The 13752-nt window shown below is 42.5% G+C and overlaps 2 protein-coding genes across 7 annotated transcripts in view; one reads left to right on the top strand and one right to left on the bottom strand.

The window, feature by feature from the left end:
• Positions 1–13752, bottom strand: part of Sara (Smad anchor for receptor activation) — a 161450-nt gene that overhangs the window by 18245 nt on the left and 129453 nt on the right. The gene's annotated exons all lie outside the window — the stretch shown is intronic.
• Positions 5258–13752, top strand: part of LOC123746882 (protein tipE) — a 67922-nt gene continuing 59427 nt past the window's right edge. Inside the window, exon 1 of the mRNA XM_045728733.2 lies at positions 5258–6513. Coding sequence (XP_045584689.1) covers positions 5576–6513 — 938 coding nt within the window. The 5' untranslated portion in view covers positions 5258–5575. The remainder of the gene's footprint in view (positions 6514–13752) is intronic.

Here is a 13752-nt window from a genome sequence, read left to right as displayed (position 1 = left end):
AATGAGAACGTGAAAAATGTCTGATTGTTCATATGAATGGCTCTCTGTTCTCCCACGAGTATACTCACTAGGGGGGTATACACATTAGGAGAGAATCGACGTTTTCACTAATTTGAATATTTTCGGTATAAAAAGTGGTAATTTAAAACTTACACAATTACCTTGACGTCCGCTCAAAAATAACACTTAAAAGTCATATTTTCGATAGACATCGTATTTTGAGAACTGCGGGTTAATCTGGGCCATTTTCACTCAAAACTACCTCAAGTACTCAATACTTAAAAGATTTTAATACTCAAAACTACCACTTACTTAAATTCGTCCACTACAATAACTCCATCCTAGTGCAACAGATACGTAAAGTAACTCTTAAGTTTGGCTATACAACTCTATATAACTTTTCCTTCATGCTTCACAGCGTCTCTAAACAATTGCCAATAGCACTATACCAGATTTTCTTTGGGCGGATATGGCAGCTATTTCCCAAATTAGGTGCCCGTCCTGCCCATACACCTTTTAGTGTGATCTCACAGCTCTGGGTAATGTAAATGAGATTTGTTCTGACCCTCGATGTTGGTTGTACCAAAGTGCTGCTGCAGTGGTGTAGCCAACATGATTTACTTGATTATCTGAGAACCAGTGGTGTAGCCAACATGATTTATTGATTATCTGAGAACCAGTGGTGTAGCCAACATGATTTATTGATTATCTGAGAACCAGTGGTGTAGCCAACATGATTTACTTGATTACCTGAGAACCAGTGGTGTAGCCAACATGATTTACTTGATTACCTGAGAACCAGTGGAGTAGCCAACATGATTTATTATCTGAGAACCAGTGGTGTAGCCAACATGATTTATTGATTATCTGAGAACCAGTGGTGTAGCCAACATGATTTATTGATTATCTGAGAACTAGTGGTGTAGCCAACATGATTTACTTGATTATCTGAGAACCAGTGGTGTAGCCAACATGATTTATTGATTATCTGAGAACCAGTGGTGTAGCCAACATGATTTATTGATTATCTGAGAACTAGTGGTGTAGCCAACATGATTTACTTGATTATCTGAGAACCAGTGGTGTAGCCAACATGATTTATTGATTATCTGAGAACCAGTGGTGTAGCCAACATGATTTATTGATTATCTGAGAACCAGTGGTGTAGCCAACATGATTTATTATCTGAGAACGAGTGGTGTAGCCAACATGATTTACTTGATTATCTGAGAACCAGTGGTGTAGCCAACATGATTTATTGATTATCTGAGAACCAGTGGTGTAGCCAACATGATTTACTTGATTATCTGAGAACCAGTGGAGTAGCCAACATGATTTATTATCTGAGAACCAGTGGTGTAGCCAACATGATTTATTGATTATCTGAGAACCAGTGGTGTAGCCAACATGATTTATTGATTATCTGAGAACCAGTGGTGTAGCCAACATGATTTATTGATTATCTGAGAACCAGTGGTGTAGCCAACATGATTTACTTGATTATCTGAGAACCAGTGGTGTAGCCAACATGATTTATTGATTATCTGAGAACCAGTGGTGTAGCCAACATGATTTATTGATTATCTGAGAACCAGTGGTGTAGCCAACATGATTTATTGATTATCTGAGAACCAGTGGTGTAGCCAACATGATTTATTGATTATCTGAGAACCAGTAGTGTAGCCAACATGATTTACTTGATTATCTGAGAACCAGTGGTGTAGCCAACATGATTTATTGATTATCTGAGAACCAGTGGTGTAGCCAACATGATTTATTGATTATCTGAGAACCAGTGGTGTAGCCAACATGATTTACTTGATTATCTGAGAACCAGTGGTGTAGCCAACATGATTTACTTGATTATCTGAGAACCAGTGGTGTAGCCAACATGATTTATTGATTATCTGAGAACCAGTGGTGTAGCCAACATGATTTACTTGATTATCTGAGAACCAGTGGTGTAGCCAACATGATTTACTTGATTATATTATCTGAAGACCAAGAGCAGGGATATGGAAAAGTAGCCACGTTAATAACAACACCTATTTAAAAGGGGGATAATTTGGAGAAGTATTTCTAAGAAGCCAGGTGTGTGTGTGGATGTTATAAAGAATCCCCCGCCAGTTGTAAGAAGTCGAGGCACTCACTATACACTAGGAAAAAGGAAAGAAACATTGAATTTACCTGTGCCTGCAGAATCGAGCCTTAAGGTCTTGGAGCCCGCCTTTTTCAGCTGTCAAACGCATATTGCAAAAGTGTCCAAACCCTTGTATTTCTATCATATCTACTTATGAGACTCTTTGGGGGGTTACCCGGCCGTGCCTGGGTCTCTCTCTTTTTCCCCTTTCTCCCTAACTACCCACATTTATGATCTGTCTTTTTCCCTATTCCCCGCCCCGCCCCCTCTCAAAATTTCTTAAAAAAGATCCCCTCTCCTCCTCCTCCTCCTCCTCACTTGTTTGCCCCTCTCTTCAAACAGCCTCCCCTCTCCTCCTCCTCCTCACTTGTTTGCCCCTCTCTTCAAACAGCCTCCTTCCTCCTGCCTTCTCTCCTCTCCCATATATCTCTTAGTCTCAGAAAACATCATGAAGTCTACGGACTCGTCCTACCACATTTCACTAATTACGTGGGGGGGGCGGTCGATATTTGGGCCCACCTCTACTCTTCATAGCATCGACCTCAGACTGAAGAAATATTTCCTTACATACCTGTGTCTCAAGTTAAAATCTGAGTCTAAAGTTTCCATCAAAGACCTACCTTTCTGTTGTTGTTCACGCTATGTACTTTGTCAATGTTCCTAAGGATTTTATATGTAATGATTATGTCTCCCCCTTTCTTGTCACATTCATGACGAAGAGCCAGCATCAAGGTAATTATGGGGAGAAAGCACTAAGCCTGTATGACTATATAGCACTTGGGAAATGAGAACAAGGAACTAGGATGAGGAAAGGGTGAGGGGACGTTACCCAACCACTTGGAGCATCGGGAATTGAACGCCGACATTGCAGAAAACGAGCCCTTCGTTCTACCAAACAGTCCAAGTGGTCATTCAGTCATTCTCTCAGTTCTAAACACACTCACGCAATACAACACACACACACACACACACACACACACACACACACACACACACACACACACACACACACAGGGCATGTATGGAAGCGAAGAAACTGAACAAAAAGGCGTGGAGGAACTTCCGGAATAACAGAACACCAGAAAGCAGGGAGAGATACCAGAGAACCAGGAATGAGTACGTCAGGGTGAGAAGAGAAGCAGAGAAAAATTTTGAAAATGATATAGCAAACAAAGCCAAGACCGAACCAAAGCTACTCCACAGTCACATCAGAAGGAAAACAACAGTGAAAGAACAGGTATTGAAACTTAGAACAGGCGAGGACAGGTATACAGAGAATGACAGAGAGGTGTGTGAGGAACTCAACAAGAGGTTCCAGGAGGTCTTCACAATAGAACAGGGTGAGGTCACTGTGCTAGGAGAAAGGGAGGTAAACCAGGCGGCCTTGGAGGAGTTCGAAATTACGAGAGAGGAGGTCAAGAGACACCTGCTGGATCTGGATGTTAGAAAGGCTGTTGGTCCAGATGGGATCTCACCATGGGTACTGAAAGAGTGTGCAGAGGCACTTTGCCTGCCACTCTCCATAGTGTATAGTAAGTCACTAGAGACGGGAGACCTACCAGAAATATGGAAGACGGCGAATGTGGTCCCAATATACAAAAAGGGCGACAGACAAGAGGCACTGAACTACAGGCCAGTGTCCTTGACTTGTATACCATGCAAGGTGATGGAGAAGATCGTGAGAAAAAACCTGGTAACACATCTGGAGAGAAGGGACTTCGTGACAAATCGCCAACATGGATTCAGGGAGGGTAAATCTTGCCTTACAGGCTTGATAGAATTCTACGATCAGGTGACACAGATTAAGCAAGAAAGAGAGGGCTGGGCGGACTGCATTTTCTTGGATTGTCGGAAAGCCTTTGACACAGTACCGCATAAGAGGCTGGTACATAAGCTGGAGAGATAGGCAGGTGTAGCTGGTAAGGTGCTCCAGTGGATAAGGGAGTATCTAAGCAATAGGAAGCAGAGAGTTACGGTGAGGGGTGAGACCTCCGATTGGCGTGAAGTCACCAGTGGAGTCCCACAGGGCTCTGTACTCGGTCCTATCTTGTTTCTGATATATGTAAATGATCTCCCGGAGGGTATCGATTCATTTCTCTCAATGTTTGCGGACGATGCTAAAATTATGAGAAGGATTAAAACAGAAGAGGACTGTTTGAGGCTTCAAGAAGACCTAGACAAGCTGAAGGAATGGTCGAACAAATGGTTGTTAGAGTTTAACCCAACCAAATGTAATGTAATGAAGATAGGTGTAGGGAGCAGGAGGCCAGATACAAGGTATCATCTGGGAGAGGAAATTCTTCAGGAGTCAGAGAAGGAAAAAGACTTGGGGGTTGATATCACGCCAGACCTGTCTCCTGCAGCACATATCAAGCGGATAACATCAGCGGCATATGCCAGGCTGGCCAACATACGAACGGCATTCAGAAACTTGTGTAAAGAATCATTCAGAACTTTGTATACCACATATGTCAGGCCAATCCTGGAGTATGCAGCCCCAGCATGGAGTCCATATCTAGTCAAGGATAAGACTAAACTGGAAAAGGTTCAAAGGTTTGCCACCAGACTAGTACCCGAGCTGAGAGGTATGAGCTACGAGGAGAGACTACGGGAATTAAACCTCACTTCGCTGGAAGACAGAAGAGTTAGGGGGGACATGATCACCACATTCAAGATTCTGAAGGGGATTGATAGGGTAGATAAAGACAGTCTATTTAACACAAGGGGAACACGCACAAGGGGACACAGGTGGAAACTGAGTGCCCAAATGAGCCACAGAGATATTAGAAAGAACTTTTTTAGTGTCAGAGTGGTTGACAAATGGAATGCATTAGGAAGTGATGTGGTGGAGGCTGACTCCATACACAGTTTCAAGTGTAGATATGACAGAGCCCGATAGGCTCATGAATCTGTACACCTGTTGATTGACGGTTGAGAGGCGGGACCAAAGAGCCAGAGCTCAACCCCCGCAAACACAACTAGGTGAGTACAACTAGGTGAGTACACACACACACACACACACACACACACACACACACGCACGCGCGCGCGCACGCATAGCTTTTAAAGAACCACCCACACTGATAAAGCACGAGTGTGTAGTGTGTGTTGTATGTTAATTGTATATTATGTCTGTGTATTATGTGTGTGTGTTGTATATGTATGCGAGTGAGAGCATGTACGTGTATGTGTGCGCGTGTGGAGGCGTGCGTATGTTTGTGAGGTAGTGCGGGGTGTGGCCGCCAGGTGGCAGCAGAGGCCGCGAGAGGTACCTGTGGTGGGACGCGGCTCACTGGAGAGTCGCACCTCGTGGGAGGATGAGTGACGCGGCCTGTGAGGGCCCTATACGTCAGTGCCGTGTTCCGTATGCGCGTCGCGCGGTGAGTGAGGGCCGTGAACTGTGGTGATGGGTACGGGCGTGCGTCGGTGGGCGTGATGCTGGTGCCAGCAAACCAGTTTATCGGTAGAGGTAATGTGGTACGGCCCGTTTTCCCCGGCGAGCCCTCCACCTCCACCTCAAAGGAGGACCTCAAGGGCAAACCCAAAACAGGTAAACAGACTCTAAAGGACCAACAGGAGCAGTTGGAAGAGCTTGTGAACCGAGCTCAACTAAACGCTGGCAAAGAGGCCCTCAGACAGCTCCTCAAAGACCGAAAAACCAAAAAGAAAAAGAAAACATCATGTGTAACTATTTTAAAACTGTATCTGACCATCATCTCCGCCCTTATGATCATAGGGGGGATCTTCACCCTACTGTTCCTCGTGCCCATGACCATAGACCCGGCGCTGGCCACCCTCACTTACGAGTTCCAGCCCACGCCCGTCCTCTGCATGACCACCTTCGCCCAGGTGGTGGTTGGCATCAAAAATATATCCTGGTGCTCGTGCACCGAGGGCTGTACTAAAGACATATACAACTGTTCGCAGATCACAGTGGTATACAGAAACTGTTCCGTGAGCAATGACACCGAGGCGGACATCGAAGGGGAGTGTGACGTCGGCGTCAACACCACTCTTCTAGACGCTGACGCACCGAACACCACATATATTGACCCTGCTTACTGGGACGTCCTAAACGCCTCCTTATACATAAACGTCAAAGGCTGTGGCTACCCGCCGGCGGTCAACTGTTCCATATTTTACAAGTACTTCGGCAAGCCCGGACGGAGATTCTGGTGCTATTACAGCAGATTAGATCCGTTCTTAGTGATGCCGGAGTACGACCGCCACGCCGCCGAACTCGAGCTGGTGAATTCTTTAGGCTGGACCATCGGGGCCCAGATAGGAGGCGTCCTGATCATCATGATCCTCCACTGCCCTTACATCGCCTTCATCAAGAAGATGTGTCGAGAGAGACCCACCTTACTGCCCAAGTGAGTACCCCCCGAAGGTGCCAGTGCCCAAGGGGTGCCTTCAGTGTGCCTGAGGCCAGAGGGAGACCTACCAAACGACGTCTTTTGAGGTGGGGTTAAACCTCCAATGTTGGTTGGTTGAGGTTGTAAGTCTGGTTTCTGCATCGCCGAAAATTTGTGTAAATATGTTGATTTTTATATCAGATGTAAGCTGTTACAAGATATAAAAACCTTTCCATAATTAAAATTAAAGGCGAGAGAATCGGCGTTAATGATGAGAAAGTGAGAGTGAGAGAAAGAGAGAGAGAGTGAGAGTGAGAGTGAGAGAGAGAGAGAGAGAGAGAGAGAGAGAGAGAGAGAGAGAGAGAGAGAGAGAGAGAGAGAGAGAGAGAGACAGAGATTCTTTTAGGATAGTGTCACAGATCATACGTGAAGAGGGGAACACGATGCCTAATCTCTAAACAATGCCCAAACACCTTTGTCCCCCCCCCCTCTCCCCTCATATATACCTCTGTTGACATGATAGAAGGCAGTCCCCTCACACCGCCACATTGTACCGTAGTCATAGCAACCTTGACAACCAATAGCTAGTCTCATCCAGTTTGCAAAAAGAGAGATTCATATATGGCTCCTTGGCGCTTTCAGGTGTCGATTTATCACCATCAGCAGTAAAGGGGGTGTCATAGTTTTTTTTCTTCGAACATGAATTAGGTTTTAAATATGACCAGACTCTTGTCATTCACGGACTCATTGACATTTCTCACTGATTCTCTTCTTGTCATTACTCTCGTTTGTCACATGACTGGTGTCACAGCGTGGCCATGCCAGTGCCTCAGGATGACACTTTAAATTTAGTGACACTCGATAGTCACGAGTAATTAACCCATTGTCATGAATTATTACTCATTGACACGGCTTGTCCTGCCGTCTGAAGCGATATGTTATTGCAAAGTTGACCCGTTTCTCCGTGTTCTATAGTGAACACACTCCCCTTCCAGACTAATTTACTTATAAGACACCTACCCGTTCTCCTGTTGTCTAACGGTCATAATACTCCGTTCCGAACGGACTTGTAAGACACAGTGCCTCTCCTGCAGGGGTTACAGAATGCTATATAAACCGTAGATCACATGAGGAATGTTTGGCCTTATGGAGAAGTGAAAATGACCTGTAATAAATTCGCAAGATCTGTAATCTAACCGCTGCCTATTATTCTACAAAATAAATCTGATTTTTTCGATATTACAGCTTCGGTGCTGACGCGTGCTCCAGGGCTGCTTGGCAGTATTCCAGCCCGTCCTCCAAACAAAGATCCAAAAGTGATTCCAAGCACCCGCCAAACCCCCTGTTTATGAATGAAAAACGGTTTACACACGACTCACAACTGCTGACGTTCGAACATATCCGGAACAAGTGTTTCACTGACGAATTTTGTTCGAATCACAACGCTATAAATGCTTCACCCACGTACTACAAATACAAATAATCGCCAACAGAACATAAACACCTAACCTAACCTAACCTATGCCTATATATGCACAATATGCTAATATATTATAATATTAATTTATATTTGAGAAAATTCCTGTTTTGAATGAACAGCATGTAAAAATTTATGAATGCGGCTATGGGGTTGACTGCTGGATGTAATGGACTTGAGTCGAGGACGGGTTGCAGTATTCACAGACAGCTGCTCGAGCGTCAGTCCTTGAGGTTATTGGTGTAATGTTTCAGTTCAATGGTTCGAGGTTAGGACTGGTGAAACTTAAGTGCTTTTCTCTCTCAAGATCTAGAGAAAAAGATAATGAGAAAAGAGACAAAGAAAGATAAAGAAATCATAAAAAGAGAGAAAGAAATAAAGAGGGAGAAAGTGACAAGGGGAAAGAGAAAGACAAAGGGAAAGAGGAAGAGAAAAGAAAGACAGAATAAAAGCGAAAGAGAAAAACAAAGACAGAGTTAAAGAGAAGGAAAAAGAAAGAAAAAGAGAAGGAAAAAGAGAGAAAGAAAAGAAGAGTGAAATAAAAGAGAGAGAGAGAGAGAGAGAGAGAGAGAGAGAGAGAGAGAGAGAGAGAGAGAGAGAGAGAGAGAGAGAGAGAGAGAGAGAGAGAGAGAGAGAGAGAGAGACAGAGAGAGAGACAGAGAGAGAGACAGAGAGAGACAGAGAGAGACAGAGAGAGAGACAGAGAGAGAGACAGAGAGAGAGACAGAGAGAGAGACAGAGAGAGACAATAACATCACATCTGTGGCTGAGGAAACACAAATGATGTTCATTGAAACAGACAAAACACAGACGATACTGAAACATAATAACAAAACTAATGTTGCAAATGTTGCACAGACATACAAATAGCCAGGCTACAAGCTAGAGCTTATAGTGATAAAGGCGACACATTAGTAACAAAGTTTAACTTTCCTTCAGAGCCTCGTGCTCATCGTAGCAAGCAACAAGGCAGCCAGGAAACATCTCTTGCTAACAGCTTCACTGTATTCATCAATGCCATTCCTAATGCAGATTAAATGCTTAATCTAATGGCTTAGTTTAAATGAGAAAACAGAGAGAAACAGACAGGGACAGAGTGCTAGAAACAGGGACAAAGGGACAGAGACAGAGACAGAGGGACAGAGACAGAGACAGGGACAGAGAGACAGAGATAGAGACACACACATGATATGAAGACCAAGAGATTTATTCTTTGCACGAATTACATTATTAAAAATACAGTACAATCGAATGTTATATCCTGACAAAAATAAACCAAAGTAATAATAAAAATAGTAATAATAATAAAGGAAAGTATCAGCCGCTGTACCGTAAAAGCGACGTTCACAATCCCAGCCTTGACTGATGAGAACAAATGGTCGACATAAAGTGAACAAAGTGCAACTCTGTGTTCAATCAACCAATCCACCTCGCCGAAGATTGACAACCCAATCAAATTCTTCACGATGGTGATTCGAGCCTCACGCGAGCACTCTACACGTGAACCCTAACTCAACTGGAATTCGAGGAAATCATTGGGAATTATATCCATGTACTCTGCCATAAACAATAGTTTCATCGAACACTGCAGAAAAAAAATTCTACTAGAGGATCTAAATATCCTGAGGTAGGCAGTCTAGATACCAGTGACATCACTGATAATCTAGAAAAGCAACTCAAACAGCTTTGTTTCACTAGGCTGTTAGGATAAAGCAACTGCAAAAGACTGTGAAATGATTGTACTACCTTACCTTGAGGTTTCCTTCAGATGGTTTCGGGGCTTAGCGTCCCCGCGGCCCGGTCCTCGACCAGGTCTCCTATCACACTATCACTCACCTTTTAAAGATAGAGAAATAAAATAATATATTAAAAAATTACGAAGAATCACATCATGTACAAATTTCAAGACAACAATTATTTTACTACCAATAGAAATTACAGAGTTACACTGGATTCGTAGTCCTGAGGTTCCGAGTTCGATCCCCGGTGGAGGCGGAAACAAATGGGCAGAGTTTATTTCACCCTGATGCCCCTGTTATCTAGCAGTAAATTGGCTCCTGGGAGTTATTTTATCGAGAACCGGACCGCAGGGACGCTAAGCCCAGGAATTATCTCAAGATAACCTCAAAATACCCCCCCCCCATGGTCTCAAATGCATTAGAAAACAAAAAAAAACAGTTTACACAATTTACACATTTAGTACATGGTCAAAAGTATCATTGTGATTTCTGTGTGTTTCAAAGGATAACTTTGAATAATTTAACTTGTCGCTATTATTACAAATTTGATTAAAAATGTTCTTACAATTTTTTAATGGAGTTTTAATGGAGATATGAAGTCGCACATTTCCTAAATCGTATGAAGAGCACAATATGGAATTACTGACTTTTAATAAAAAAGGACCTTTTATACCTTCTCCCCCCCCCCCAATCACAGCCACCAATAACCCAATCAGATCACAGCTCATCTCTCAACCACCAATATTTCCCCCCCCCCTGCTCCCAAACTCTTACAATCATTCAATTGATTGTTAAGTTACTATTCTACATAACAATTTTCAATTTTCGATCGCTATTGACATATTTTTGTCTCGTCAAATTATCGTGAGACCTTGCATGAGCTGGCGAAGGACCCGTAGCTAAGTGACGCGGAAGTAACCTCTTAATATTTAAGTAGTAAAAATCTGGCCTTATGGATAAATCGAACAGAGAGATGTTTTGGAATATTAAAAAACATTCGTAGGCAGATATATTATGCCCATAGACACTTGAGGGCATCATACACTAGTCCTTATATATATATATATATATATATATATATATATATATATATATATATATATATATATATATATATATATATATATATATATATATATATATATACAGTGCACAACAGAATATCCAATACCTGCAGTTGTATTTAAGTATAATATTTGTATTAATTCATCAAGTTTCGTTAGGTTCCAGTACTCCAGTTGACGGGCAAATTGAGAGGCGGGCATTAGCAGCTAAAGCTCAACCCTCGTAATAAAAACTGCTTTATGAATGGATATATACACAAAATAAGAGGGGAAAATAGGATTTACTAATTCCCCATTTCCCTTCATAACTGTCAAAACATATATAACCAGAAACAAGGGAAAGCGGTCTAGAACCATTGCAAAAGACGATAAGCAATTTACTCAGCCAGGGCCCAGGAGCTTAACCCCCCCTGTGTTTGAAACTCTGCTAGGTAACTACAATCACAACATTCCTCATGCATAAACTTGTAAGTCTTCAAAAAATATTTCAGGTTTAGAGCAAATTATTGAGTAGAGTCGACAGAGATTGAACTCTCTCTCCTACAACCATTTTAAACAATCTATATATTTACAATCTATATATCAGTTTACAATCTATATATATAAAACAAAGAAAGATTTCATAAAAGAAAGCTAGAAAGCTGAGCCCTTGATACACAGAATATTAAGGAAAATGGAGAAAGATAAGAAGTACAAGAAGATGAGGAGGAGGAAGATAAAGATGATGAATAAGACGAACCAGAAGATATGACAATAAAAAAAAAAGCTTGCCATATATCACCTTCTTCAAGGAAGAAAAAGAACAATTATCTTCACTAACTCGACTGCGAGCTACATAGACTATTTTAATCTCTTTTTCAAAAACAGATTCTAAAATGAGAGAGAGAGAGAGAGAGAGAGAGAGAGAGAGAGAGAGAGAGAGAGAGAGAGAGAGAGAGAGAGAGAGAGAGAGAGAGAGAGAGAGAGAGAGAGATTCTACCTACCAGATAAGGTCTAGATTTCATCGGCGCCTCCCCAAGACCCCCATTTTCTATAACCCTTCCACTGACATTAAAGTCCATTTCACTATCCCTATTAACCATATCTTCCAAATTGTCCTTATTAAAATAAATTAAAAAAAATGGTCAGAGTAAAGATCAATATATTTAATAGGAATGACAACCAAATGGGAATTATTTTTATTTTCAACATAATTTAGTCACATCAGCTTCCGACGTAAATAATTTAGTCATATGAGCTCCCGACGTAAATAATTTAGTCATATGAGCTTCAGACGTAAATAATTTAGTCATATGAGCTCCCGACGTAAATAATTTAGTCATATGAGCTTCCGACGTAAATAATTTAGTCATATGAGCTTCCGACGTAAATAATTTAGTCATATGAGCTCCCGACGTAAATAATTTAGTCATATGAGCTTCCGACGTAAATAATTTAGTCATATGAGCTTCCGACGTAAATAATTTAGTCATATGAGCTTCCGACATAAATAATTTTAGTCATATGAGCTTCCGACGTAAATAATTTAGTCATACGAGCTTCCGACGTAAATAATTTAGTCATACGAGCTTCCGACGTAATGTTTCTCATTTATATGTTGCATAAAACAAATGGTGCAATTTGTAGACTCCGCTTAATGTAACTGAATGACACTCTAACACTGTGGACTGTGCTTAATGCGACCCCGAATGACGCCATGGTTCTCCCTGTAGCCCTCGGTTAAAAGTGTTCCAATAATACCACGAGTCACTTAGTGGACGGTGTTTATGGCGACCAGTGTTTACCGTGTCCACACGCTAAAATAGCAGAATAAGGTATTCGAAAATTTTGTGATTTAATTTGATTACTGTTTTCTTTGTATACATTTGTTATTGTATTTGCTTAGTCTTGTATAGGTATTCAGAAGCACTACCAGAAGGCTTGTATAGGCCTACACCAGCACTGCTAGAAGGCTTGTATAGGCCTACACCAGCACTGCTGAAAGGCTTGTATAGGCCTACACAAGCACTGCTAGAAGGCTTGTATAGGCCTACACCAGCAGTGCTAGAAGGCTTGTATAGGCCTACACCAGCAGTGCTAGAAGGCTTGTATAGGCCTACACCAGCACTGCTAGAAGGCTTGTATAGGCCTACACCAGCACTGCTAGAAGGCTTGTATAGGCCTACACCAGCACTGCTAGAAGGCTTGTATAGGCCTACACCAGCACTGCTAGAAGGCTTGTATAGGCCTACACCAGCACTGCTAGAAGGCTTGTATAGGCCTACACCAGCACTGCTAGAAGGCTTGTATAGGCCTACACCAGCACTGCTAGAAGGCTTGTATAGGCCTACACCAGCACTGCTAGAAGGCTTGAAGGATTTCTCCAGTGGATCTCGACGTGGGACAGGAAGCCAGCGGCTTCTCAAAGGTCTTCTCATTTGTCTGACCCATCTTGCTAAGAAATTGACATTTGTTATATAGTTATACTTGTTATATAGTCAGACTGTCTTAGCGCTTTTTTCTTATAACTACTTACCCAATTAAACCCAATTTCCCAAGATTGCGCATCTTGGGGCAGCCGCGTAGAGACCTCTGAGGAATGGAATCGCTACAGATGTAGATTACAAAATTCATGTACGTAAATAAAATTAGAAATAGCGATGCAAGCTACCAGCTGGTAAGGGCCAGTGGGCCCCCTCACCTTACTGCAGGCTACAGCCAATGGGTTGACCAGACCACACACCCGAAGGTGAAGGGACGACGACGTTTCGGTCCGTCCTGGACCATTCTCAAGTCGATTGTGAGAATGGTCCAGGACGGACCGAAACATCGTCGTCCCTTTACCTTCTAGTGTGTGGTCTGGTCCACATACTTTAGCCACGTTATTATGACTCATCCCCTGCCATTGGGTTGTCTAGTCCAGGGCCACTAATATTGGCCATTTGGGATAGGGCAACCACCATCGGTCCTTCTGAATCAGACCACCACCATCGGCTTA

The sequence above is a fragment of the Procambarus clarkii genome, chromosome 93, assembly GCF_040958095.1.
Source record: "Procambarus clarkii isolate CNS0578487 chromosome 93, FALCON_Pclarkii_2.0, whole genome shotgun sequence".
Taxonomy (NCBI): Eukaryota; Metazoa; Arthropoda; class Malacostraca; order Decapoda; family Cambaridae; genus Procambarus; species Procambarus clarkii.
This window is presented reverse-complemented; position numbering and strand designations above follow the sequence as displayed.